General features: G+C 54.8%; 2 protein-coding genes across 3 annotated transcripts; both read left to right on the plus strand.

The window, feature by feature from the left end:
• The first annotated feature begins 33 nt into the window (after positions 1 to 33).
• Positions 34 to 2729, plus strand: C3H19orf53 (chromosome 3 C19orf53 homolog). The gene is made up of 3 exons (XM_065875523.1): positions 34 to 130; positions 209 to 264; positions 2586 to 2729. Exons 1-3 carry the CDS (start codon positions 34 to 36, stop codon positions 2727 to 2729), a joined length of 297 nt encoding a protein of 98 aa, XP_065731595.1.
• Positions 2730 to 9505: 6776 nt separating this feature from the next.
• Positions 9506 to 27579, plus strand: ZSWIM4 (zinc finger SWIM-type containing 4). Of its 2 annotated transcripts, XM_065874823.1 has the most exons (14): positions 9506 to 9658; positions 11700 to 11901; positions 13517 to 13873; positions 15388 to 15536; positions 15622 to 15772; positions 16664 to 16842; positions 17504 to 17849; positions 19170 to 19307; positions 19649 to 19903; positions 20580 to 20715; positions 22985 to 23139; positions 24601 to 24764; positions 26232 to 26313; positions 26720 to 27579. In XM_065874823.1, exons 1-14 carry the CDS (start codon positions 9506 to 9508, stop codon positions 27577 to 27579), a joined length of 3327 nt encoding a protein of 1108 aa, XP_065730895.1. The 2 variants fall into 2 exon arrangements, with proteins under 2 accessions (XP_065730895.1, XP_065730896.1); XM_065874824.1 differs by lacking the exon at positions 17504 to 17849 and having other exon boundaries at positions 16664 to 16831.
• The last annotated feature ends 301 nt before the right edge of the window (positions 27580 to 27880 follow it).

Consider the following 27880-nt stretch of genomic DNA (forward strand, 5'->3'; position numbering starts at 1 on the left):
CACAGCCCTGCCTCTTCCGGTGCGTGACTGATCATGGCGCAGGGGCAGCGCAAGTTCCAGGCGCGGAAACCAACGAAGAGCAAGACAGCGGCGACAGCCTCGGAGCGGAACCGGGGCCCGAGGAAGGGCGGTGAGGAGTGGGCCGGGGACTGGGGGGGCGAGGTGGGCCCGAGGTTCTCCGGCCTCACGAGAGCGCATCTCTCCCCAGGTCTCGTTATCGCACCCAAGAAGGCACGCATCGTGCAACAGCAAAAGCTCAAGAAGGTGAGTTCGAGCGTGTGAGAGGCCCGGGATGGAGAACTCCCAGTGCCGTGAGCTTCAGTTTCCTCCCTTGTGCAGTGGGTACGGAAACATTACCTCCCAATCAGTGAGCCTCCTAAAGCCACGAGTGGCGCGCAAAATGTGTTCAGCACACACTGGCTGCTTTCGCTGAAATTGTCCTCGTTAATAGACCTCGAGAGGGAAGGCAGCCTGGGAAAGGGGTTGAAAACCCCAGCTTTGCAAGAAGACAGTGCTGGGAGCAAAGCGCAGTTCCATCGACAGCTAGTATATCTTCACCCTGAGCTTCTTAAAGAAGAAATGGTTGTAGTGATAGCACTTTTCTCCTAGAGTTGTAAGGATTCAATGCCATAGGACACCTGTAAAGCCCTGAGAACAGCACAGGGCTGAAATAAACGTTTTTGTGGTTGTTTTTAAGTGTAGCTTTTTCGTGTGCAGGTGAATAGGGTTGATCTTATAAAGAAGTTGCAGAGAGATTTTTGTTAAGGTTGCAAAGAGAAGTTACAAAGAGATCTGGTGGAGGCAGACCTGAATTCTAATTGTACAACACACACTAACTCACCCTATAACCTTGAGCAAATTGTTTAGAGCCTCAGTTTTTTGTTTTTTGTTTTTTGTTTTGGCTGCGCTACACAGCTTTCGGTAGTTCCCCGACCAGGGATTGAACCCCGTGCCCCCTGCAGTGGAAGATGGTATCTTAACCACTGGATCGCCAGAGCCTCAGATTTCTTAGACCTGGGTACCCAGCAACCTGCTTACCTCCATGTCTCAGCCGGAGGGGGAAAGTGTCTCGTGGGCATCTCAAGCTCAGTATGTCCAGAACCAGGGTCCTGATCTTACCCCCACTGTGCTCCCCGACTCCACCATGATCCTGCCACAGTCTCTTCTTCCAGATACTCGGGATTCCCCCTTTCTCTCACATACAGGTTGGATCTCGTCCTTTTTGCCTTCAGGATTAATCTAGATTCCACCCACTTCCCACCTCTCTGACCTCCCAACCTGGTCCCATCCCATCATCTCCCACCTGGACCAGGGCAGTCACATCCTCCCAGATCTCCTGGCCCCACCATTCCCCATAGCAGCCAGAGGGCACCTGTGAGCACCTGAATCAGGGCACTTCCCTTCTCTGCTCAGAACCCTCGGTGGCTCCCACCTCACTCAGGAAGAGCCCAGGTTCTCCCCACAGCCCACAGGACCCGGCACACTCCACTCCTGTCTTTTCCCTGCCCTCACCTCCTCCCTCTCTCCCTCCAGCCTCACTGGCCCCATAACTGCTCCTTGCCCCACCTCAGAACTTTTGCACTAGCTGTTTCCTCCGCCTGGATTCTTCTCCCAGAAATCTACCCGGCTTCCTTCCTCCCAGTCAAGTCTGGCTGCAAGCGTTGCTTCTGAGCAGCTATCCCTGATGGCAATCCCACCCCCTCCCTCACTCATCATCCCTTGTATTCTTTTCTCCATAGCAGCACTTGTCATCTGTTATCCTTCAACAGTTGACCAGAGGGACTTCACTGGCGGTCCAGTGGTTAAGACTCTGCGCTTCCACTGCAGGGGGCGCCAGTTCCAGTTCCGATCCCTGGTTGGGGAAAGAAGATTCCACATGCCACTGGGCGTGGCCAAAGGGAAAAAAAAAAAAACTGTTTACCAGAATTTGTCACTGACGGCTGTGTTGTCCACACGCACTGAATGTCAGCTTCATGAGGGCAGAGGTTTTTCTGTGTCTTTGCTGTTGTTTCCCTTGCGCCCAGGCGTGTGGTGACAGTCATGGTTGTCATGGTCATTGGAACCCACAGGTCGGGCAAGGGAGCAGTTTAGGTATTATGATTAAACTACCAGTTTTGGACCCAAACACTTGGGTTCTTCCTGTGCCTTTACTTGCCTGCACCCCTATTTCTCAGAGCCCCATTTCACCATTAGCAAAGCAGAGACGAGGGGAGGCTGCCCGCCTGGAGGCTGAGGCTGGAGACTCTGGGCGTGCTGGGTTCCAATCTCCCGTCACTCACATGATTTGGGAATCCTGGGCAAGTGCCTCCTCACTGCATGTGCCTCAGTTTCCCCAGCTATAAAATGGAAATGGGCAGAGGTTTAGAAGCTGAGATCCAGAGATGAGAAGGGGTTTTTCGGTGTGCAGTGTTCCCAGAGTATGGGGCAGAAGCAGGACTTAAGCCCCAGCCACCAGATTCTCAGGTGTTGTTTTCGGGGGAGTTGCTGATCCAGCCCCTTGTGAGCTCACAGGAGAAAGGGCAGCAGACCAGGCCCTCCCTCCCGCCTCAGGTCCCAGCCTGATTGTGCCATGGTTGCTCCCTCAGAACCTGGAGGTCGGGATCCGGAAGAAGATCGAACATGATGTGCTGATGAAAGCGAGCACCAGCCTGCCCAAGAAGCTGGCACTGTTGAAGGCCCCCACCAAAAAGAAGGCAGCAGCCCCCTCCTCCACCAAGACGGCTTCCTAAGGATGCACCCCAGCGGAGGCCATCACCGCAGCCCTGTCTGTGCTCAGACCTGTGCAGGGAGGAGAGGCCGTGCTCCCCAGAGCCTTGGGTTGCGCCTCAAACTTTACTGGGGGCCTGGCCCGTGAGCAGGTGATCAGCAGGTCAGAAGTGCACTGGCTGGCTTCCCAGGGTGCCAAGGCCAGGCCAAGCGCAGGCCAAGACCAGGAGGATGCCTTCACCAACTTCCTGTGTCCCCCTACCCCTCCCCACATCCTGTCTCCACTGGTTTAACCCAGAGCAATAAACCTGACTTTGTCATTCCTCCCACGGTCACATGCTCCTGTGAGCGGGATGTGCTGGGGCCTGGGGCCAGGTGCCCCGACCAGGTCATCCCCAGCAGTTTCCACAGGAGACTAGCCACATGCCAGGGAAGGACGAATGGGCTTCTGCACCTCCAGCCTGGGAACCAGGGGAGAGAGTTCCTTCCTCCTGCCTTGGGTGACTCACCTACATACCCTCCACGGACATGCCTGTGTCACCCCCTCTGCCGGGGACCGGCCAGGCAGCCTAGTGAGTCACTTTCCCATCTGCAGGACAGGTACTGACACCACCTTGTAGAGTCAAAATGCCGATTAAACCAGAATGTGCTTACAAACTTCTCAGTGCCACCTCGATCTTTAAAAAAAGTCGTAAGTCATAACAGCAAGTACGAAGCACTGCCTGTGGCCCAAGCACTGCTCTGGTACTTTCCACACATCACCTCAGTCCTCGTGATGCCCAGGTCAGGTCACATTAACATTCCAGAGCAGGGACTTGAACCCGGCGCTGGCAGAGCCCCAGTACGTGTTCTCGGCTGCCCATCTGCTGCCTCTCTTAACAGACCAAGTTTCTGTTCTGTTCCATCCTGGGCTCCCCTCCCCTAAAACATCTGTGCCTGTGGGATCGGCTGAGCCACTGTCTTTGGAGGGAGGTGGGAGTGCGGTGGCTGTTCCCCCCGAGGTGGGTGACAGAACTCCCAACATTTTTCTTAAAAGCAAGGGACAGACACTGGAAAACAGTTCGGTGGCTCCTCAGTAAGTTCAGGCTGGAGTTACCACGTGACCCAGCTGTTGCCCACCAGGCACACACCCCAAGGGATCGAACACAGACTCAGTATCTCGGACACGTACGTTCACAGCAGCACCAGTCATGGTCACCCAAAGGTGGTAGCAACCCAAACGCTGCCAACAGGTGACTGGATAAGCAAAGTGTAGTTTATCCACAGGATGGAATATTATTCAGCCATAAAACAATGATAAAGTTCACCATGGGTGAACTTGGAAAACATTCTGAAAGAAGCCAGACACAAAAGGCCACGTAATGTGTGATTCCATTCATGGGAAATGTCCGAAAGAGGCAAATCCATAGCGACGGTGGTTCTCTATGGGGTGCCAGGAACTGGGGGAAGGGCAGTGGGGAGTGACAGCAAATGGGTATGGGGCCATCTTTGGGAGGTGATAAGGTTTTTTTTGTTTTGTTTTGTTTTGTTTTGTTTTTGGTTTTTTTTTTTTGGTGATAAGGTTTTGAAACTAGATAAAGTTGGTTGCAAATGTGAATGTGCGAAATGCCACTGAATTATACCCTTCTAAATGGTGAATTTTCCATGTGAGTTTTAACCCCCGGAAAAGGCAGGAACGGTAATTTCACATGCAAAAAAAAAAAAAAAATCCTGATTTACATCTCAAAAACGCAGGAATTGTGGCAGCAGAGCCCTAATTTGATGGCGAGACTTCACAGTTTGGAGTTGTCTGGGGCCCGGGGCTCAGGGTTTCTGTTAGGGGGGAGGAGAGGGGCGGAGGATGGGGCCCAGACCCGGGACTGGAGGGCAGGGCTGCCGCTTGGCTCTGTGATGCCCAGAGTATACCGTTCCTTGAGCCCCACCTACAGGACCTGGACCCTCCTGCCATCTGCCCACCTCACAGCAGTCTCTCCCCTAAGCAGACAGCGAATGACTTCTGCCCTTTGATATGGAGTCGCTTTGCACGTTGGGCATCTATTGTGCGCCTACTGCGTGCCAACCTCTGGGCTAGGTAGAGCTGAGAACTGACATTCTAGTGGGGAGAACAGAAAGCAAGGAAGCCCCAGGCCACCCCCTCCAGACTCCCGCCTCCACCCAGTCCTGCCCCCTGGCCTTTTTCACCTCCTGTTCCTTCCCCCTCCCAGGTGTCACCTCAGAGAATCGTTCTCTGTCCCCTGCTCCTGGAAGGGGTCACTCTGTGCCACTCTCATCCGTTTTCTACTCTGCATCTTTGGTGTGTCTCCAGCACCTGGAACAGCGCACAATAGTTGCTCCAGGAACAGGTGTTTGTTGAAGGAAGGAAGGAAGGAATTGTTTCTTTCTGCAAGGTACATTTTGCGTCTCTGTAAATCAGTTCTGACCATTCAAAGCGTCATCGCTATACAACACGTCCTTCCCTTCCGGGTTAGCTGGTTCATAACAGCGTCTTTGAAATTTCACAGCTCCATCCATGAATTGTAAGCAACTGATAGCAATACAGAACCACTCTTATCTGCTCATTCTGGCCCACGCAGCTGAGGTTCCACTGACAGCCCTCCTCCCCTGTGGAAAAACCAATTTGCCTCCATTCGCACATTTATTTACTCAAATAGTCTGATCTGTTGTAAAAGTGCCCGTTTTCCGGACTCTCTTTTGAACCTCGTATAACATCTGCCTGGTTCCCACAGGAGTTCAATAAAAAAAATCTTAACACGTGTTCGTCTCTATTTGTCGGTGAGAGCCTTGATTGCACCCACTTTTGAAAATTATCTTTTAACCTTTCTGTCTGGAATCTCGAAATGGTGAGGGGTGGGACCGGCTGGGCTCTGGGTGCCATCTGGCGCTTCCCTCAGCCACCAGGAGGCGCCTCCAACCCGGGCCAAGCCCACTGCCGCTGGCGGCGCCCGGGCTGGCCGAGGACTCCTGTAAACTGGCTCCCTTTGTCCCTCTGACGCCAGCCCCTTTGAGGGGGACCCCAGGGGTGAGGAAAGGCATTCAGGTGTGACAGGTTTCGGATCTGGAATGTCAACGCACCTGTTCCCTCTTCACCCCACTCCCTCGGCCTCCCCAAACAGCCTCACTTTCCCACCACCTCCACCCTCCACCCCATCACTGACCTGGGTGACTTTTCCCTCCCATGCTAGGTCCTTCCTAGCATGTGGGTGCTGCCCACAAATCCCCCATTAGTGTCGCAGCCAAGAGCCCCAGACTTTGGGAAATCCCTACACCTCTTGTTCTCTTCAGCAAGTCCCTTTCTGAGCCTCAGTTTCTTCATCTGTTAAATGGAGACCCTAACACCCCTCCCTGAGTGTGGAAATGTGGGGAGCCTGAAGACTGTGACAGCTGCCTTTGTTTTCCTGGACGGGGAGGGAAGCCCAGTTCCAGCCACTCAGCCTGTCTACTCCCTGCCTTTTCCCCTGCCCCTCCCCACTCCCCAGGGCCAGGGCAGTCATTAAATGTTGCTTTTCAGACAATTATTCCTGCTCAAGCCTTTTCCTCTCCTGCCTCCACCTTCCCCCTCTGCCTGGAATGCCCATTTTTCCTGGCAGGGCCCTGACTCTCTGCCCTTGAACTTGTGTTCCAAGAGGGAAGAGAAGAAATGTAAGAAGCAAATCTTGCCAGCTGGGCAGCCCAGAGGGGCTGCATCGGGACCAGGAAGTAAAACTGCCCTGGCTGGTTTCCTGCCTGAGTTAACAGGGGCATTGGGGTGCTTCAGGGGGGTTGGCAGAGGGAGGGACTCTCAGAATGTTAGGATGGGGTGGCACAGAACTAGGGGGTGGGGGTGCCATGGGCCCCCTCATCCCAGCCTTCAGAGTCACCCTGTTTCTCATGGGTCTTGATGTCAGTACACATGTGGGTTTGGGGTCAGGAGCTGTGGATGCCTAGACAGTGAGCTCACAGCGGCAGGCGGGATAAATGTGGTTCCGTTTTCCTGAGGCCCAAACTCACTGGCTACACTGAGAAGGGAGGACTTGCGGGTAGCTAGAACACCCCTTGCCACGTCACCCTTCCTAAAAGTGTTGCTAGGAAGAGGGTAGGCGTGAAACAGTCTTGGAGACTTCATCCCGGAGGCAACCCCCATTTTCCCAAGGGCCTTTCTGACTTCTCACATTCTCCAGGGATTGCTGTGTGGCCTTGGGCAACTTTCTGACCCTCTCTGGGCCTCACTGCCCTCATCTGTAAAATCAGAGGAACGGAATAGAATGTTGGTGTTTCCCAAACTGTGCATCTGATCCCCAGCCGATGTGACAAGACCAGCCCACCCACCAGAGTTTGAATGCTGGCCCTACCCTCTCCTGCTGTGGACCTAGGTTAAGTCACCTGAACTTTCTGTGCCTCAGTTTTCTCATCCATGAGATGGGGATGATGAAAATATTAGTATCTCTTGTGAGAGAATAAAATAAAACATCCTCACCCTGTGATGTCCCATTCTCTATTCCTCCCATACATCCTGTTCCACTGGCCTGGAGTGCCTTTTCTGATTCAGCATCTCAGGACATCCACTGAAGCATCCTCAGGGACAAGGGCCAGCCACATACTAAATGCTGAAGGGGGCTGCTTGGAAAACCGGACCCTGGGTCCTGTTTGCTAGGGGAGCACCTGAAAGACTTGTTTCACTGATGTTCTCCCTGCTTTTCTCCCCACCCATTTCTCCTTCCCCATAAGTCTATCTTTGCCTCAAATCCTTGCAAGAAAGACGTGCTCTAATAAGTCTAAGGCTTCCCAGTCAGGCAAGAACTCCACCTCTCTAAGCCTCAGTTTCCTCATATGAGAAATGGAGATGACATCCCCATTTCGCAGCACTGTTGGAAGGCTTACATTTGATAATGTTTCTGAACAGCTAGAGCACCACATAAGCAATCAGTACATTATTATTATTGTTGTTTCATTGTTGTCATTGTGGTCAGCTGTGGTTTCTCAAGACCACTGCTGTCCCATAGAAATTACAATCCAAATTGCATATGTAACTTTAAACGCCCTGATACCGCATAGAATAAAATAAAATAAATACACAATGAAACAGGTGGAATTAATTTTAATAATGTATTTTACTTAACACAAACGTCTAAAATAGTATTATTTCCACATGTAATCGATATAAAAAATTCTTAATGACATACTTTGCCTTCTTTTTTTTCTATTAAGTCTCCGAAATCCAGTGTGTTTTACATTGACAGCACAGCCCAGTTCAGCTTGGTCCCATTTCAAGGACCCAAAGGCCACTTGTGGCCAGTGGTGACCATACTGGACAGTGCAGGTCGGAGGGAGTTTACTGAAGGGTGGGTTGGGGATTGGCCAGAAAATGCAGCTGTGAAACTGGAAATTCCTGGAAGGAAAAAGGCAGAGTTTCCATGTGGGGAGAGGCAGGGGGCAGCAATCAGGCCACTTAGGGGCCAGCTTCGGTTTTCCTGCTCTGTAGATCATTTCAGTGGAATGGGAGCAAAGCATGAGCTGGGTCATTCAACAAGTTATATATAGATTGAGTGACTGCTGTATGTCCCGAGGTGTTCAGGTGCTGGCAGTAAAGCAGTGCATCAGTTAGACAATTAGACTGCCCCTTGGAGCTCACCGCGGAGCGGGGAGAGACAGAAATTAAACAACTGCTGAAATAGATAAAGAAACGTAATGATAACGGAGAGAAGTGTGGCGAGGGGGAAATGCAGGGTTCTCTAGCAACATGGAGATGGCAGGGGTGGTGGCGCCGGGGACCGGCGACGAGGACCACTGCCTGCTTCAAGGTCACATCAAGAGATGTGACCTAGACAAGCTGAATCAGAAAAAATAATCAGAGGTGGTCGGATTTGACATCTATTACGTTGAACCTTATGAAATTGCCATTTAGTGTATCAAAAATTGTTGAAAATCAGTAATTTCATAGGACTTAACGTAATATATAAGGCATAGAATGGATTGGAGATTCTTAGCTTGGAGCTCAAGGATGGGCTTGGATTGGGCTCGATTTCTAGCGAGGGTGTCCGCAGCCCCCATAAACTCTACCAAGGGACCTGTGATCCCTCCATCCCGCAAAGCATCAAAACTTGACCCGCCGCCCAAAGAGGCTGAATTTCTCGTCACACAGCCCAGGGGGAGGCGGGGCTGAGGGGCTGCCCGGGGATCCCGCCGCTCTGTCTCGCTCCCGGGCCGAGCAGTGTTGATTGTCCCCTCGCGGCGCCCGGAAGCGACCCTCAGTAAACAAAGCCCTGTGTGGGCGCAGCCCCAGCTGCCCGGGGAGCGCTGTCCAGCCCTAGTGGGGCGGGGGAGGAATGTTGTGAATGAACCCAGGACCCGCCCCGAAACTCCGCTTAAGGCCGGCGCCGGTGGCCTCCTCCCACTGTGATTGGTCTCCGGTGTCCCGTGATTGACAGCGCTGCTCGCTGAACGCCCTGATTGAGTAGTCCCAAAAAGACAGGCAGTGCATACAACGAGTGAACAGCAGAAACTTGGAGACGGATCTGGCGGTGCAGCCAATGGCGGAGGAGGGCCTCGGAGGCCGAAGGGGGGCCAATGGGGACGGGCGGTGGGGGCGGGACGACGGCCGAGGATAAAGCGGAGGCCGAGGCAGCTTCATTGTTGTGAAGGGTCTTAAAGGGGCCGCATCACCCCGCCGGCCCGGGGGTGGGTGCGGAGCGAGTACCGGGGCGGCCGAGCGCGGACGAAGGACAGGAAGGCGGGCAGGGGTCGCGGGAGCCGGTGAGGCGGAGTAGGCGTCGGACCGACCCCCCCCTACACACAGGTCCCGCCCCGGCCCCGGCCAGGCCGGATGGACCCCCCCGCGGCCAAGCGGAGCCGGGACTGCCCCGCGGGACCGGAGGAGCGCGACGCCGGGGCCGGGGCAGTGCGCGGCCGGGGCCGACCCGAAGCGCTGCTGGACCTCAGCGCCAAGCGAGTAGCCGAGAGCTGGGCCTTCGAGCAGGTGACCGAGGAGTGCGGTGGGGAGGGACCCACTCCCAGCCCCGTCCCCGACATACCTTCTCCCCCTGTCCAGATTCCAGCCTCCGGACCTGCCTCCATCGGAGACACCCCCAGAGATCTCCTCCAAGATCCTTAACTCTGCCCGAGACATCCCCTCATCCTCCCATTTCACTCCTTCAAACCCTATGACCCACCCCCATCCCTTCCCCAGCAGCTCTGCCCTTCAGCCCACAAGACCCAGGGGTTCCCCCAGTGCCCCAGATCCCAACTCGGGACACTTTTTCTCCTCCTGCCCCATGGTCTTCTCACAACCCTGGGTACCTCTCTTTTCCCACCTTATCCTCATCTCCCAATTAGGGCACCCCATTCAATCCTCACTCCTCTCTCCAACTCCTACAACCCGCCCCCACTTGGGAACAGAGCAGATCTCAGCACCTAGAGACTCCAGATCTCTGTCCTACACCCCCAGTAGAGGACTCCCCCACTTATATAGATCCCACCCCCAAGACACCCCTTTCTGTCTCCAATCCCTGCCTCCAGCCTCCAGAACCTACCTGTCCCATGGGGACCCCCTTCTTCTCCTGCAGATCCTTCCCTCAGGCACTAGCACTCGCACACCCCTCAGTAATTCTGGAACTACCTCCCACCTGGGGCTGCCCAGCCCCTCCTGGCTGGCTGCAGAGATTACTCTGTCGTCAGAGTCCCCCCTCCCCATTACCCCATGCTCACTCTCCCCTCGCCCCCCAGCCATCTCAGTCCTTACAGAGTTTGGCAGCAGGTGTGGGGCCTGGGTTTCGGTACCTGGACAGGTGCACCTGGAATCCTGCCCCTATAACTTCTGGGGGGGCCCTGCCAGGATGCCCCAGGGCTGGGCAAAGTCCCCTTTCCCAGCCTCAGTGTGGGTCCCCAAGGAGCTGGGTTGTGGCCAGGACCTGAGCAAGCCTTCCTTAGCCCCCACAGGCTCTGTCCTCTGTTTGGCTTTGGGGGGCTTTCTTTGCTCCCTGGCCTCTCCAGAGTGAGTCTGCTGCGACTGGATGGGTCTGGGCCAAGTGTGGATGGGGCGGGCTCTGATTCATGGCGTGGAAAATCCCTCCTTAGTCATCTGCCAACTGTCCCCGAGGCCTGGGCCAGTCACTGGTCCTCCCACTTCCCTTTCAAACCTAGGACTGGGGGCTCTGAAAGGTCCCTGCCCCTTCATTGTGTGTGAGACCCCCCCCAGAGTAACCCTAAAACCTTCTCCGGGGCTCCCATGTACCTGCCCTGGGCAGGTCTGGCCCTAGGAAAGCTCTTGCCCTGCAGAAATTCACGGAATCCTCTGCAGCCTTTTGGGAGTTGTTCTCCTTCTTTGAGGAAACTGGGGCACAGAGAGGTTGAGAAACTTGCCCAAGGACACTCAGCCAGTGCGTAGCAAGCCTGGATTGGAACGCAGGCTCAACCAGATCAGTTCATTGCCCAAAGCCCCCAGGGGTGGGCAAGACACCCCTCCCTTCCTGAGAACCCTTAGCAGCTGGAGCAGAGAGCCTGTCTTGGGAGCTGGAGCTCACCAGCTGTGGGACCCTGAACAAGTGAATTCACTCCGCCTCTGAGCCTCAGATTCCCCAGGCTGCAAAAATACTGGGTTGTTGCTATGAGAATTAAGGGAAATCGCACACATAAAGCATTTAGCACAATGCAGGCTAAGAACATGTAGGCCTGATCACTGGTCTTCTTAACACATTTGTCTTCCTTCCTCATCCCCCCTCAAAGCCTGAGAGGTGAGACTACCTTACATTAGGACCCTGAGACCTGACATCCAGGAGGGAAGCCGCAGAAAGTTCCAGAACACTAACAATAGGCCAGGTGTTATTGTAAGCGCTGTACATATATTAGTGCATATGTAATATTCATGACATCCAGAAGGCGGGTGCTCTTAACATCTTCTTACACTCGAGAAAAAACGAAGCTCAGAGAGGCAAAGTGACTTGCCCAAGGTCATAATACTTGTAAGCAGCAAAGCCAGGATTCAAGCGCCAGGGTTTCTAACACACCGGGCCTTCCCACAGGTTGAGGAGCGGTTCTCCCGGGTGCCAGAGCCGGTCCAGAAGCGCATCGTGTTCTGGTCGTTTCCACGCAGCGAGCGGGAGATATGCATGTACTCATCACTGGGCTACCAGCCCCCGGAGGGCGAGCACGATGCCCGGGTGCCCTTCACCCGTGGACTGCACCTGCTACAGAGCGGGGCCGTAGATCGTGTGCTGCAAGTGGGTAAGTGCCTGCCCCCTACCCCTGCCAGGGAGGCCAGGGGGTCCAAAGCAGACATGGAGGGCTGGGGGAGGTTCCAAATGTCAGGCTTTGATGCCCAGGGAGGGTTGTACAAGATATTATGAGCTCAAGATCAGGGATCTGCCTTGACCTCAGTCAGCCTAGTTGAGGCATAGGGGTAGAGGTGGTAGGATAGCGGGGAGAGCAGGGAAGAAGAAAGGGCTGAGGCAGTGGGTTTTTTTTGTTTTTGTTTTTGTTTTGCGGTACGCGGGCCTCTCACTGTTGTGGCCTCTCCCGTTGCGGAGCACAGGCTCCGGACGCGCAGGCTCAGCGGCCATGGCTCACGGGCCCAGCCGCTCCGCGGCATGTGGGATCTTCCCAGACCGGGGCACGAACCTGTGTCCCCTGCATCGGCAGGCAGACTCCCAACCACTGCGCCACCAGGGAAGCCCGAGGCAGTGGTTTTGAGGAGTGATTGTAAACCGGAAGTGAGAGGAGGTTCCAGACCTCAGACAGAGGGACCCAGGGATGCTCTGGGTCCAAGGTTTAGAGCCAGAGGTAAGGATGACCCTAGACCTCAGGCTGCAGCGTCCTCGGTGAGAGTGGCAACGTTTTAGAGCCACTGATGAGCGACAGTCTTGGACGTCAGGCAGAAAGACTCAGGTGGAGGTTGGGTTCAGAGGTTTAGGAATGGTCTCAGACCTAAGGCAACGAGCCTTCCGTGGGGTCTAGGGTGGAAGCTGGGGATCATCTGTGAGGAGTGGTCTTAAACCCCAGGCAGCAGGGTCCAGGTGGGGGGAAGGGGTGGAGGTTTCGAGCTAGCAATGAAAGATGATTCTAGACCTCAGGCAGCAGGGCTGAGAAGGGAGCCAGTAGAGGTTGAGCCAGAAGGCAGGTAAGCCCTGGAATGCCATACCTCCCATGGGGGCAGGTCATGTCTCCCAGCTGGAGGCAGGGGCTCAGCCAAGATGACCCTCTCTGAACCCTGTCAGCCTGGGGGCCCCCTTGCCTGGACATGACCCAGCTGGCCATAGGCTCGGCCACCTCCAGCCGGTATGAGGAAGCCGCCGTCTTCCTGCATGACGCAGCCAGGGCCAGCTGGGGCCTGAGCTGCCCAACCAGTCGGATGAGCCTGGCATCTGGGCTCCCCAGGGGCCAGGGAGGGGTGGGGGTGATGGGGTGACCTGGCCCCTGGCCGGCCACTTCAATCCCTCGCCCCCCAAGTATCTCTGGTATCTTCCCAGGAAGTGACAGGGCACCTGGAGCCTGGGCTGTATCCATGATTACCCAAGGGCTAAGAAAATCATCTTCGACAGCATTGCTGTAATAATATTATTCAGAATTAGAAGAAGAACAAACATTTATTTAGCACTTACTATCCGCCAACAGTGTTCTAAGCACTTGCCAATATTAACCCATTTCATCCTCATTACAAACGCATGAGGAGGATGTTACTATTTGTTCCCTTTTCACAGACGTGGACGCTGAGGCACAGCAAGGTTAAGTGACTTGTGCTAGGTTACTCAGCTGGGATTTGCACCTGGTCTTGCTGTGCACCATGGAAAAGATTACCCATCTCTGGGGTGACACAGCAGTGACAATTTGGTTTTGGTCTTAGGGTTCCACCTGAGCGGAAATATCCGGGAGCCAGGGGGCCCTGGAGAGCCCGAGCGCCTTTACCATGTCTCCATCAGCTTTGACCGCTGCAAGATCACATCCGTGAGCTGCGGCTGCGACAACCGAGACCTCTTCTACTGTGCTCATGTGGTGGCCCTGTCGCTGTATCGCATTCGGCATGCCCGCCAGGTGGAGCTGCGGCTACCCATCTCCGAGACACTCTCCCAGATGAACCGGGATCAGCTGCAGAAGTTCGTGCAGTACCTCATCAGTGCCCACCACACTGAGGTGCTGCCCACTGCTCAGCGCTTGGCGGACGAGATCCTCCTCCTGGGCTCCGAGATCAACCTGGTGCACGGTAAGGGCGCCCCCAAGGTCTGATGGGGCAGTGAGGCCCCAGCTCACAGGCATTTGTCACAGCATCCAAAGGTACCCCTGACTGTGGAATTCCCTTGTGGTCCAGTGGTTAGCACTCAGTGCTTTCACAGCTGCGGCCCAGGTTCAATCCCTGGTTGGGAAACTAAGATCCCCTAAGCCACGTGGTGCGGCCAAAAAAAACCCAGAGGTCCCCTTGATCCATGAGCAGGGGTGGGGGAGCACCACTGCATGAGGTCAAGATCACACACCTCAGCAATTATACTCCAATAAAGATGTTATAAAAAAAAAAAAAAAAAAGGATCACACACCACACACCTCAGTAAGTGGCAGATCCTGGATTTGATCTGGCCCTGGGCAGATGAATGGTCAAGAAATCAGCCAGTGGGAAGATCCAGCCCCAGGGTGGGGGTGTCTCAAGATCACAGGAGCAGGCCTGAGTATGGGTGTGTGGAGGTCATAAGGAGTATGTGTGGACATTAGTGGGTGTCAGAAGTGGGATAGGGCAGGAGATAGACCAGGAGGTGTTATGAGTTCTGGGGTGGTTTGGAGCTACAAGTGTTGCTTAACTATAATGATGGAAGGATGGAGTAGGATGGTGGGTGAGTAGACGGATGCATAGTGGGTGGAGGCATGAATGGATATTTGAGGGTGGCTATGGGTGGATATAGAAGGTGTTCATGATGGGGTGTTGGGGTGAACTGTTGGTGTGGAAAAATGGATGGAATGAGTGGATGGGTGATTTACTAGGATGATAGGTGAATAGGGAGTTGGTGGTAATTGGTGGTAGGGTAGGATGGGATGGGCTTTGATTGGGGAGTTTGAGGTAGTGGACAGATGGGGTTGGTGGAAGACTGGAAGGACCAAGGGGTGCATGGATTGAGGGTGAGTTGATGCGTGCATGAATGTTCTTATGTGAGGACTAACATGGTGGATGGATCAAGTAGGTGGGTGTTTTATATAGGATGTATGGATGGACCAATGGGCTGGTAGGTGTTTGGGGAGATACATATGAAGGGTGGTTGGTGGGGAAAGAATAGATGGAAAGTTTGGGTTCATTGGATGGATGGATAGCAGAGTTGTGTAGGTCAGTGGATGAATAGGTCAGTGGGTATTTTGAGTGGTTAGTTCAGATGAGTTGGAAAGACAAATAGGGGTGGGTAGGTGGATGGATGGACTGGTGGGATGGGTATATAGATGTGAGTAGGTGGGAGTTATGGGCAGGGTGGACGATGGTCTAATGGGGTAGGTAGGTGTGCTAAGGGTTATGATGTGTGGATGGAAAGATGCATGGCATGGCATGGGGGTGTGGACAGATGGTTGAGTGGTTTAAATGGATGGGTAGGTGATGTTTGGGGTAAGATGATGGGTGGATGGGTGGATGGGTTTTCAGGTGGGATGGATGGAATTCTGGGATGGTTTGGGTGATTTGAAGGACTGGATGACAGACACCCCCTCCCCCCAGCCCCAGCCTCAGCCGTCCCTCCCTCCCCACAGGTGCCCCAGACCCCACGGCGGGCGCGGGCATCGAGGACGCCAACTGCTGGCACCTGGACGAGGAGCAGATCCAGGAGCAGGTGAAGCAGCTGCTTTCCAACGGCGGCTACTATGGCGCCAGCCAGCAGCTGCGCTCCATGTTCTGCAAGGTGCTGGCTGGGCGGGTACAGGGGGGCGGGACTAGACTGCTGGGTGCCAGAGCCCCGCCCCTCCTCACCGTTTGGTCCGGCGCAGGTGCGGGAGATGCTGCGAATGAGGGACTCCAATGGCGCACGCATGCTGATCCTCATGACTGAGCAATTCCTGCAGGATCCGCGCCTGGCCCTGTGGCGGCAACAGGGCGCCGGCATGACGGACAAGTGCCGCCAGCTGTGGGATGAGCTGGGTAAGTCCCAGACCCTGGAGTGTGGCAGGCACCCAGGCTTGCCCACCTGAGATTAGGGTCTTGCCCACCTGAGATTAGGGTCTTGCCCACCTGAGATTAGGGTCTTGCCCGTGAATCCTTCCTCATTCATTAGCACCGCCAATGTACGAGGCACTGTAGTGAGCGCTGGGACTACAGCAAGAAATAAGAGAGATTAAATACCTGTCCTCAGAGAGCTGACACCTAGTAGGGCAGACGGACAAGAAAATCCCACAAGCCCATTAGACCAGGGGTCAACACGTTTTCCATAGGACCAGATAGTTAGTTTTGGCTTTTCAGGCCATTTGGTTTTCGTCGCTGTTACTCGATTTTATCTGTTGTAGCAGAAAAGCAGCCACAGACACACATAACATGGTGTGGTAGCATTCCAATAAAACTGTATTTACAGACACTATTTATTTGAATTTCAAATCATTTTCACAAGTCACAAAATGTTCTTTTTATTTATTCCCCACCCCCTCCACCATTTAAAAATGTAAAAATAAATCTTAGCTTACGGGCCATTCAAAAACACGTAGCGGGTTCGATTTTCTCCATGAGTGGTAGTTTGCCGACCCCTGTGATAGATGGTGATAAGTGCTATAGAAAAAAAATTTTTTTGCAAAAGGAGTCCAGTAGTCTGGGTTTGAGTCCTAACTTCTGGCTTCCCAGCTGTGTGACTTTGAGCAAGTGATTTTACCTCTCTGGACTGTAAAGTGGAGAGATGATGAATTGCACCCTCAGAGGCCAGAGGTGAGGGATGAGCAGAGACCAGTGCCCAGCACACAGCAGGCACTCCGTAAGTGCGTGCTGATCCTGTTGCATGAACGTTGAGCCTCCCCCGTGCCCACATTTGCTGCCCTCTCTCCCCAGGGGCCCTGTGGGTGTGCATCGTCCTGAGCCCCCACTGCAAACCAGAGGAGCGGACGAGCTGGCTCCAGATGCTCAGCAAGTGGGACAAGCTGGACGTGTGCCCACTGGAAGAAGGCAACTACTCTTTTGATGGGCCCAGCCTGCAGCCCACCGTAGCCCTCAGCTCAGGTAGGAGAGGGGTCCCCGCCACTCCCCCCAACAAACCATCGCTACTGCCTGTGGCCCAGCCACCCCATCATGGCGCTCTGGGGGAAAATGGAGGCAGGGCAGGGGGGACCAGCCCTTGCCTGCCTCCCAGCCGGGAGGGAGTGCCCAGGGCAGGGGCAGCAGGCAGCCCGAGGGACAGCGATGTGAAATCCTTAAGATGCCTATCGTTCTGGGCTGGTCTCCTGACTCAGTCTCCTTCTGGCCATGGAGGCAGGAATCGGGCAGGGGGTAGGGGAAACAGAAAAGGAAACAGGTATTGAGAAGAGAGAGACAAGTAAAGAGAGGCAGAGTTGGAGGGAGAGAGGGAGAGGGAAAGATAGAGAAGGAGAGGAAAAACTGGAGTGTGGAGGGAGAAAGATGGACAGAGTCACAGTTGTTCAAGATCAGTTGTCCATTCATATGAAGGAATATCTCCACTGACACACACACACACACACACACACATACACATACACATACACACCTTTAAAAGGCTGCTGGAAGGATTTGGGGAGATAACACACACTCATCGCTGCACCTGGAGCCTAGCACCAAGCTGGCACTCAGTGGGGCAGAGCTGACCAGCGCCTGACTGCTAGGGCCCCCCTCATGGGGCTGCATTTGGGCGCCTCTCCCACAGGCCCAGAGGAGGAGGAGGAGGAGGAGGAGGTGGAGGCTGCAGGTTCCCGCCACACCGTGTTTGGCCGCGCCCTGCAGGCTGGGTCGCTGCACTGGAGTGACGCCCACCTGCAGAGGATCCTGGCCAGCGACTCCTATGGCCCCAGCCTCACAAGCAACGGGGGTGGTGACAAGCCAACCTTTGACCCCCAGGGCCGCCCACTCTGGCTGGGCGAGCCCTTCCCCACTGCCTGTGCACGTGTGGACACCCTGAGGGCCCACGGATACCCCCGCCAGGCCCTGCGACTGGCAGGCGCCATAGTCAACACGCTCCGGCTGCAGCGGCGACATCAGCTTGAGACCTACAAGCAGCAGAAAAAAGGTGGGCACCAATATTATCATCGTGTCCTGGGGCTGCAGACACAAACGCCAACAGCTGGGGGCTGTGGCAACCTGGAGAGTCTGTGGGTACAACAGGAGAACAGACCACTCTAGGTGTCTTGAGCAGAAAAAATTTAATGCAGGGGATTGAGGATTCTCAAAACCACTGGAAGGGCCGCAGGACTGAAAGTCAGGGAAGCCCCTGCTTGGCTTCACACACTTGAACTTCAGAAGCACAGGAGGTTCAGCAGGCTGTAGCCCTCACAGCGGGGCAGGGCAGTTCCCAAGAGGACAACCCAGAACCTGCTGGCAAACCTCATGTCTGTGCCCTGCAGACAGCCACACACCTGCTCACGGCTACTGCAGGAGAGTAATGGCCTCATTCTCTCCCACCTTCCACACCTCACACAAAGAAGTCTGGGAAATGTAGTTTCTATAGATCTAGCCACGTGCCTTTCAGGAACATGGACCCCATGTGGCCAGATCTTCTGATTTTTCAAGAGAAGCCAGAAGTCCAGATTATCTAATGTGGAATTTACTGATTTTTTTCAATATGGGCAACAATTTGAAAATTGTATTAGGAAAAACAAAAACCCACACTGTGTTGGCCCAAAAATGGACACGTTTGTGGACTAGATATGGGGGGACAGGAGAGAGGCTACCAGTTGTGTTCTCTGGGTGATGGAGTTGAGTTGATGGGTCAGTTACCAGGAAATTGAATACAGGGTGTAATGGGGGAGAAATGGGGGCATTGGGATCTGAGCAGACCCCTGACCTAGCCTCAAGGCATAGGATTAGCCCCCCCAGAGGAGGTGAGAGCTAAGCTGAGATCTTAAGGACGTTTAGGAGTTTCCCAGGAGAAGAGGAGGGAGCAACAATGTTCCAGTCAGAAGGAACAGCACAGGCAGGAGCCCAGAGGCAAGGGAAAGCATGGCTTGTGGGAGGAGATTGGAGGATGGGCTTCCAGGTGAGGTGGGTGACCACCCCAGGGAAACTTTCATATCAGTCCTTGGGAGCCCTGAAAGCTGGCTGGGCCTGAGAGAGGTGGGAAGGATCAAGGGTTATAAGGAGGGGAACGACACTGGTTGGATGTTTTAGAAAGCACCCAGTTTAGCCAGACCTGGGTCTGGGTGTGAGACAGGAGGCCAGGGCCATGGAGGTGAGAGCTGCTGCAGAGCTCAAGGGGCAGAGAGAAGGGTGCTGGGTGGGCAGATGGTGAGTGGGCACTGGGAGGTTGGGCTTGGGGTTCAGGGAGAGGAAGCCCCCCCTGGGGGCTTGGTGGAGGGGGGCTGGGCATTGAGCCTTCTCTTCCTACCTGCAGAGCTACTGCAGAAAGGCTCCACCTGCATCACCAACATGGAAGGATGGGTGGGCCACCCCCTGGACCCCATTGGCTGCCTCTGCAGGGCACTCTTGGAGGCCTGTCACCTAGAGGAGGAGACCCTTGCCATTTACCCAGGTACCCACACTGGGGGCCCCTTGAGGAGGTGGGAAAATCACCACCTCTTGGCCATGCCCTCTAGCCCAGTACCCCTAGAAAGTGAGGCCACGCCCTTACACTTGGCCACACCCTTCGGCCAGTGCCAGGTGCCAAGAGGCTTAGCTTCTGAAAGTGAGGCCACCGTAGGCCTATCTGCTGTTGGAAGGTGGGCCCCACCCCCTGGTGTGTGCGGAAGCAGCTGGGCTCTCCCTAAACCTCCCCCCCACCCCACACACAGTGTCCATGTTTAAAGTCAAGGACCACTGGAGTCCCAGGAAAAGGGGTTCCCCTCTAGCTGCCCTGGTGTCCTTCTCCCACAGAATCAGGCCCTGAGAAGCGGAAGGTGGCCTACCAGCACGTCCCGGTGCCTGGGAGCCCTGGGGAGTCCTACTTGGCAATGGCGCTAGAGGTGGCACTGCTGGGCCTGGGACAGCAGCGGGCCCTGCCCGAGGGGCTGTATGCCCAGGACAAGGTGGTGCGCAACGAGGAGCAGCTGCTGGCCCTGCTGGAGGAGGTGGAGCTGGACGAGCGGCTGGTGCAGGTGCTGCGCAAGCAGGCGGGACAGCTGCTGGAAGGTGAGGCCCCACTGCTAGCCTGGCCGTTCCTGAAAGATAGGGTCCTGCCTCTGTACTGTAGTGGCCTGGTTGTTGCTGGATCGGGAGACCCCGCCCCTAGCTCCTCCTCCTTGTCCTTACTGCCTTTCCATACCTTGGCAGTTCCTAAAAGGTGAGCGCCAGACCTTGGCCCCGCCCCCAGCAGTGCTGGCAGCCAATAACGGCTTCGAGTGGTGAGGCCCCGCCCCCAGCAGTGCTGGCAGCCAATAACGGCTTCGAGTGGTGAGGCCCCGCCTACCCCTTGCCCACTTTGGAGCCAATGAGCCTAGTCGCTGATGCCCAGCTAGACTTTGATTGGCTCTGCCCACGGTCCTGCCTTGTGAGGCCCCTCCCCTACTACAAAAGGAAGCTGGCTTGGCCACACCCCTGGAGCAGGTGCAGCCCCACCTCCACCCTCTGGCCCCACCCTGCATCTGAGTCCTGCCCCCTATCCAGGGGTGCCCAGGGTCTCTTTTCTGTGGATTTTACAGTGCTTGTCTCAATCTTAGTCCTGTGCTCCTACCCCCGGGACCTCTCTAGCCCCAGCCACTCTATCCTGAGTCTGCCCATCCCACACTCAGAGCCTGGGGTGTGGGGAGACCTGGGGAGGGGCCGTGCAAGCCCACACCCTGAGGCTGAGCTCAGGCTGCCCCTGCAGGGGGTCCTTTCAGTGGCTTTGGAGAAGTGCTGTTCCGCGAGAGCGTGCCCATGCACACCTGTGCCCGCTACCTGTTTACTGCACTGCTGCCCTACGACCCCGACCTGGCCTACCGCCTCGCCCTGCGAGCCATGAGGTGAGGAGAGGCAGCTGGGGACTCCCACTGGGCCGGGCAGGATTGGGGAATGGGAGGCTACTGGGAGCCACATCCTTCTGCCTGAACTCACAGCTTGGTTCGTTCAACCTCCCTCATCCGGGCATTCCAGACTGCCCTGTCCTCTTGATTACACACTAGAAATGTCCTATTATTTTGAATTTGAGAAATATCCACATGACACAGAATTCAGAGTCCTTTTCTAGGCAGGTTTGTCCCAACTTACCCAAAGCTCTCCGGAGGCAAGCAGTGGTACCACTTTCTCATCTATACTGCAAGAGTCCATATTTCTGCAAACCCATAATCTGAAAATGAAAAGTTGGTTCTCCTTTACTCCATGACACATACCGCACCTATTCTTTGCACCTTGTTTTCACTGAACATTTGCATCTTAAAAGCTATATCCTGCCACATAGCATGTGAACCACTGTAGGGATACACCAGGAAAAAACCAATCTGGAGCTGATAGACATTTACACTGTTTCCAAAAAGATGTTGCAATGAATAACCGGGTTATTTCCCACGTGCAACAGCAAATCATAGAAGCAGAATTTTAAAAGGCCCTGTCTCTAGTGAACCATGTCCAACACATAAAGTGAAATCTGTCCCCCATCCTCCGATCCTATTCTCCAGAGGCACCTATTAACAATTCGGAGTGCAGTTTTCCAGAATATTTGGAAAGAATAATGTGTTAAGAGCCATGATTTAGAGAACACTCTTTCATGTGCTCGACTTTTTTCTAAGCCGGTACCAGCAGATTACAGCCCATGGGCCAAATTTGGCCCGCTGCCTGTTTTTGTGCAGCCCATGAGATAAGAATGGTTTTTGTGTTTTGAGATAGTTGGAAAAAAATCAAAACAATATTCTGTGACACACGAAAAGTATGTGAAACTCAAATTTCAGCATCCAGAAATAAAGTTTTATCGGCACAGAGCACCGTTCACTCATTTCCTTATTGTCTGTGGCTGCTTTTACACAACAGTGACAATTGTGACAGAGACCCAATGGCCCACAAAGCTGAAAATACTGGCTGTCCAGCCCTATGCAGAAAAAGGTGCTGACACCCCCGATCTAAATCGGTGACTCACATAGTGAAATAAGTATGTTTACCCCCATTTTACACATAAACAGGCTTAAGGTGTGTCCCGAATTACGTAGCAAAGTCATTTAGATGTTTGGAACCAGGACGGTCTTGACTCCTATTCCATGCTATTGATTACATTTAACAGCTTTGAAAAACTTCCTTAGCACAGAATGCATGTAAAAAAAAAAAAAAAAAAAAGAATGCATGTAAACAGCGAGCTTCTGAACAAAATATCTTAGGGGGGACGTTGAGTCATTCAACAAACATTTGTTGTTTACCTGCTGTGTGTCAGGCATTGTTCTGGTGCTGGAGAGGCAGTGTCGGTGAACCAAATAGTCAAAAATTCCTGCCCTCGTGGAGCTGACCTTGTAGTTAGGGAGAGACAGTAAATAAATTTTATAGGTAAACTATGCTGTATGTCAGACAGTGACATGCAAGAAAGGGGTGGAAGGAGTTGGGAGTAGGAAGTTGCACTCTCCCATGTGTTGGGCATGTCAGGGAAGAGCTTATTGAAAAACATTTGAGCAAAGACCTGAAAGAGGTGAGGGGGAGTCACAAGAATGTCTAGGGGAGAGTGTTTCAGGCAGAGGACACAGTTCGTGCAAAAGCCCTGAGGAAGGGCTGTGCCTGGTGGTATGTGAGGGATGTCAAGGGGAACAGTGACTGGAGCAGAGTGAGCAAGGGGTGGGACCACATCAAGACACAAATAATCCCCTTACCTCTTTATCAGCCCTTGGTGCGTGAATAGAGCATCATTTATTTAATCAACCCCACAGTGATGGGTATAAACACTGCAATGAACATCTTTTTTTTTTAATTTTTATTGGAATATAGTTGATTTACAATGTTGTGTTAGTTTCAGGTATACAGCAAAGTGAATCAGTTATACGTATATCAATACATGTATCCACTCGTTTTAGATTCTTTTCCCATATGGGTCATTACAGAGTACTGAGTAGAGTTCCCTGTGCTATAGGGCAGGTCCTTATTTATCTATTTTATATTGCCGTGAACATCTTGAACATACATCCTCCATCTTTTTGGATGCCCAGAGATTTGCTGGCCTAGGAGGGTAGGCTCTGGCTGAGGCAGGAAGCCTTTCTCTCCTAGAGAGGATGGAGACTCCAGCCTTGTCTCAGGGCAGGGCTGCTTCTCTCCTCACCACAGGCTGCCCATACTGGAGACAGCGTTTCCAGCTGGAGAACCTCACGGCAACCCACTGGATTCCATCGTGAGCAACCGCTTCCCCCGCTGGTTCATCCTCGGCCATCTGGAGACTCGCCAGTGTGAACTGGCCTCCGCCATGCTGACCGCCGCCAAGGGTGAGGACAGCGGCTGCCCCCCACCCCCGTCCCCCTGTCCTCCTTTACCTTACTCCCCTCCCTCCTTTCCCTCATTCCTTCCTGCCTGCTTTTTATCCTTTTACCATATCCCACCCACAGTTTTCCTTAAGCACATTCTTTTTTTGGCCACCCCACACAACATGTGGGATCTTAGTTCCCCAACCAGGGATCAAACCCACACCCCCTGCAGTGGAAGCGTGGAGTCTTAACCACGGACTGCCAGGGAAGTCCCTCCTTGAGCACTTTCTATATGTACCAGGCACTGTCCCAGCTGCTGAGCTTGCAGCAGCGAACAGAACTGTCCCAAATCCTGTGCTCTGTAGTGTTAATTCTAGTGAGGGCAGACAGACAATACTTAAGGTAAAGAAGATACTTATGCAGTGAGAGGTAATAAGTGATAAGGAGGGGAATAAAGCAGGTTGACACTTAAGCCAAGACCTGACAGTGAAGGTGGAGTCATGCCAGTATCTGGTGTCTTAGCTCAGCTGCCGTAACAAAATACCATAGACTTGGTAGTTTAAACAACAGGAATTTATTTTCTCACAGTTCTAGAGACTGGAAGTTCAAGATCAGGGTGCCAGCATGGTCAGTTCCTGGTGAGGGCTCTCTTCCGGGCTTACAGACAGCTGCCTTCTCACTGCCTCCTCACATGGCAGAGAAAGGGAGAGCTCTGGTCTTCTCCTCTACTTATAAGGACACTAATCCCATCCTGGGGATCCTAGCCACATGGCCTCATCTAAACAAAATTACCTCCCAAAGGCACTATCACGCTGGAGGGTTAGAGCTTCAATATGTGAATTTTGGGGAGGACACAGTTCAGTCCATAGCATCTGGGAAGAGCATTCCAGGCAGAGGGAACAGCCAGTGCAAAGACCCTGATGCTGGACTGTGCCTGGTTATGTTTGAGGAACAGAGAGGAGGCTGATGTGGCTGGAGCAGAGTAACAGAATTGTAGGATCTGGGCCAATGATAATAATAGTAATAAAAGCTCACATTTGTGTAACTCTTGCCATGTTAAGGCCTTTACAAGTATAGGCTCACTGCAGCCCTGTGAGACACGTACCACTGCATTAGTATTACCCTTTGTACAGATGGGGCAGCCAAGGTACAGAGAGGTGAAGCGACTTGCTCAAGGTCACACAGCTTGTGAGTGGCAGGGATTTGGACCCAGGCATCTGGGTCCAGAATCGGTGCCCTTGACAATTAGGGGTCCAGTGGATCCCTGGGTGGCTTCCTCCCACTGGAGAGGAAGGGGTAGAGGAGAGAAAAAGGGGAGTGCCAAGAGTGGTCTAGGTCTTCATAGAACTATTGCCAGGTGCCTCACCGTCCACATTCACACATTTGCACATTTGTAGAGGAACAAGTGTGAGCAGGTCAGGCAGCAGCAGGGGCTGGTGCTGGGTATGCCCACAATATCCTCTGTCCCTCCCCCAACCCCAGGAGACCCCAAGTGGCTGCACGCAGTGCTGGGCTCCATCCAGCAGAACATCCACTCTCCAGCCTTGCTCTTCAAGCTGGCGCAGGACGCCTGCAAGACTGCCACGCCGGCCAGTGCACCACCAGACACCACACTGCTGGGCATTGCGCTGGAGCTTGGCCTGCAGGTAACTGGCCGCAGGGAGGATGGGGGCAGGGGGCTGCTGCCTGAGGGCCGGCCAGGTGAGGGCCACTTGGGGGTGGGACCTGAGTGTGAGGTCTGCCTCTAGGGGCGGGGCCTGAGGGTAAGCATCGCCTCTGGGGGCAGGGCCTGGATGTGAGGGGCACCTCTTGGGCAGGTCTACAGAGGAGCAGGGTGGGTGAGTAAGTCCTGAGAGTGAGGGAATGGAGTCACCAGTGAGGGTGGGGCCTATGAATGAGTGACTCAGTAGCAGAGCCTGAAAGTGAGAATCTACTTCTGGGGGTGTGGCTGAGGACAAGGAAAGGGGTCACGGAGCATGCAAGTGAGTGGACTGGCCACAAGAGAGAGCAGAACCTAAGGGTGCTGGCCTTGGGAGTGGGGCCTGGGGCTGGTGTGCCATAAGAACCACGGGTGGGCGGAGCTGAAACTGAAGGGGCAGAACCTGCCTGCAAGGAGCTTTCTTGGGGAAAGGGCCTGTAGGGGACTGCAGCCTAGAAGGAGTGGTCACCACTGAGGGGCGGGGCTTGGGGATAGTCCTGTGAGTGAAGAGCCGCCTCTGGAGGGTGGGGTCTGTGGTTGAAAGTCATGGAGGCGGGGCCTGCAGGTGAGTGTCCAGGCCATCCTCAGGGGCCAGATGAGGGACAGTGCTGCAAGGGCAAGGCAGACGCATGGTTGTAGCCTGAGGGGATAGACAGGTATGGGGCTCATGGGGGCGGGGCCTCAGACAGTGGCCAAAGTAAAGTAACAGAATAAGGTACAGATTCGGGTGATACCTTCCCAGGTAGAACTGGCCAGCAAAGGGCTGGCAGGAGGCAGAATTGGCCTCTGAACAACCCCCTGAGGGGGGCGGAGCCGTTGTGGGGCACATGTGGGAGTTGAGATAAGGGTGGTGCTTTAGGCAGGTGACCCACTATTTAGAAGCTTCCGGACAGGACCTGGGGATGGGGCCTCAGAAGAGAGGCCAGCAAGGAAGGTGCTTATTGGGGGTGGGACCTGAAGAAGGCGGGACCTGTAGGGCAGGTGCTTTGTTTGGGGCTGCAGGGGGAAATCTGCTGACAGGAAGCATGGAACTTTCCAGAGAGAAGGGACAGGTTGGTTTGTGGTCGCAGGTAGGATCCATGGGGCCTCAGAATAACACCAACACTAGCAGTAATGGCTGGCATCAGCTGAGCACTTTGAAGAAGTAGGCACCGTGCAAAGAGCTTTACCTACGTACTTTCACTTAATTCTCGCAACTCGATGAGGTGGATACTGTTTTTATCTCCATTTTACAGATGGGGAAGCTGAGGTCCAGAGAGGTGAAGCCCCTTGCCCAGATTGTATGGCTCATTGATTCAGCCCTTAACTTCCAAGTTTCCCGGATCCCTTAAGGATCCCCCGCCCGCCCCCCTTCCACACGCCAGCCCTGGCTTGGGTGACCCCCTTCTCTCCCCCTCCCCATCCCATGCTACAGGTGATGCAGATGACCCTGAACACCATGACCTGGCGTCGGAGGGAGATGGTGCGCTGGCTGGTCAGCTGTGCCACGGAAGTCGGTGAGAGTCCCCAAGGGGACCCGCCACCCACCTCCCTGTGGAACTGGGCAGGCATGAGGGAGAAGCAGAGCCATTTCCCCGACTCCAGCCTGTGCTCAGGGCTAGGCCAGGAGGGAATGTTGGGAGGGGGGACCGAGCTGGACAAAGACCTGGAGTCTGGCTAGGCTAAAGTGGCTTGGAGAAGGGACAATCCCTCCAATGCCTAGCCCCCACCCCCCAGATCCCACCCAGCCCAGTTGCCCTCTCCTCCCTTGGAAAAGTGACGTTTCTGTCAAGCCAAGAGTGGCGGTAGAGGGGGTATAGCTCTAGCCTTGGCTGGTGGGGATAGTAGGTCAGGGTAAACCCAGGCACACAGGGTAACCCCCCGTCCCATTCCTGACCAGTGTCACCCTGTCATCTCCCACAGGCCTGCAAGCCCTGATGAACATCATGCAGAACTGGTACTCCTTATTCACACCGGTGGAGGCAGCCACCATCGTGGCAGTGACGGGCACCACCCATGCCACGCTGTTGCGGCTGCAGCTGGATGCGCCCCGGCGGGAGGAGCTCTGGGCATGCGCCCGCACCCTGGCCTTGCAGTGCGCCATGAAGGACCCGCAGAACTGCGCCCTGCCCGCCCTCACCCTGTGCGAGAAGAACCACGCGGCCTTCGAGGCGGCCTACCAGATCGTGCTGGATGCCGCAGCCGGAGGCCTGGGCCACGCCCACCTCTTCACCGTGGCCCGGTACATGGAGCACCGCGGCCTGCCGCTGCGGGCCTACAAGCTGGCGACGCTGGCCCTGGCGCAGCTCAGCATCGCCTTCAACCAGGACAGCCACCCGGCCGTCAATGACGTGCTCTGGGCCTGCTCGCTCAGCCACTCGCTGGGCCGGCACGAGCTCTCTGCCATCGTTCCCCTCATCATCCGCAGCATCCACTGCGCGCCCATGCTCTCCGATATCCTGCGCCGCTGGACCCTCTCAGCGCCCGGCCTGGGGCCCCTCGGGGCTCGCCGGGCTGCCAAGCCGCTGGGCGCCGACCGGGCCCCGCTGTGCCAGCTGCTGGACGCGGCGGTGGCCGCCTACATCACCACCAGCCACTCCCGCTTGACGCACATCAGCCCGCGGCACTACGGCGACTTCATCGAGTTCCTGGGCAAGGCCCGCGAGACCTTCCTGCTGGCGCCCGATGGGCACCTGCAGTTCGCCCAGTTCCTGGAGAACCTCAAACAGACCTACAAGGGCAAGAAGAAGCTCATGCTCCTGGTGCGGGAGCGTTTCGGCTGAGGGGCAGCAGGCAGGCGGTGGGGACATCCGCCTTCGCCCCTGCTTCTGTGGCACCCGCCCTCCATCACGGGCCTCAACACTGGAGGCCTATGTGGCATTTCAGTATTAAGTCAGGGAAGGAGCCCGGCTGGAGCTGGGTGGTCTTGCCTGCCATCCCCTCCAAGCCCAGAAGGAGGTGGGAAGCAGGGGGTCGCATCCTGCCACATGCGTGCCTAGGGCACATGTGTGCCTAGCGAGTGTGCAAGACGCAAGGATCAGAAGCCATACCACCACCCAGAGGCCTGGAAGGGGGTGTGTGCTT

Source organism: Phocoena phocoena, chromosome 3 (assembly GCF_963924675.1).
Source record: "Phocoena phocoena chromosome 3, mPhoPho1.1, whole genome shotgun sequence".
NCBI classification, from domain to species: domain Eukaryota; kingdom Metazoa; phylum Chordata; class Mammalia; order Artiodactyla; family Phocoenidae; genus Phocoena; species Phocoena phocoena.

Bases quoted from the DNA above. Each gene is read 5' to 3' on its own strand.
- ZSWIM4 (XM_065874823.1), top strand. From the start codon at position 9,506: ATGGACCCCCCCGCGGCCAAGCGGAGCCGGGACTGCCCCGCGGGACCG. The intron at 17,850-19,169 runs GTGGGCACCAAT...TCCTACCTGCAG, and splicing joins CTACAAGCAGCAGAAAAAAG to AGCTACTGCAGAAAGGCTCC. The intron at 19,308-19,648 runs GTACCCACACTG...CTTCTCCCACAG, and splicing joins GACCCTTGCCATTTACCCAG to AATCAGGCCCTGAGAAGCGG.
- C3H19orf53 (XM_065875523.1), top strand. From the start codon at position 34: ATGGCGCAGGGGCAGCGCAAGTTCCAGGCGCGGAAACCAACGAAGAGC. The intron at 131-208 runs GTGAGGAGTGGG...ATCTCTCCCCAG, and splicing joins CCGGGGCCCGAGGAAGGGCG to GTCTCGTTATCGCACCCAAG. The intron at 265-2,585 runs GTGAGTTCGAGC...TTGCTCCCTCAG, and splicing joins AACAGCAAAAGCTCAAGAAG to AACCTGGAGGTCGGGATCCG.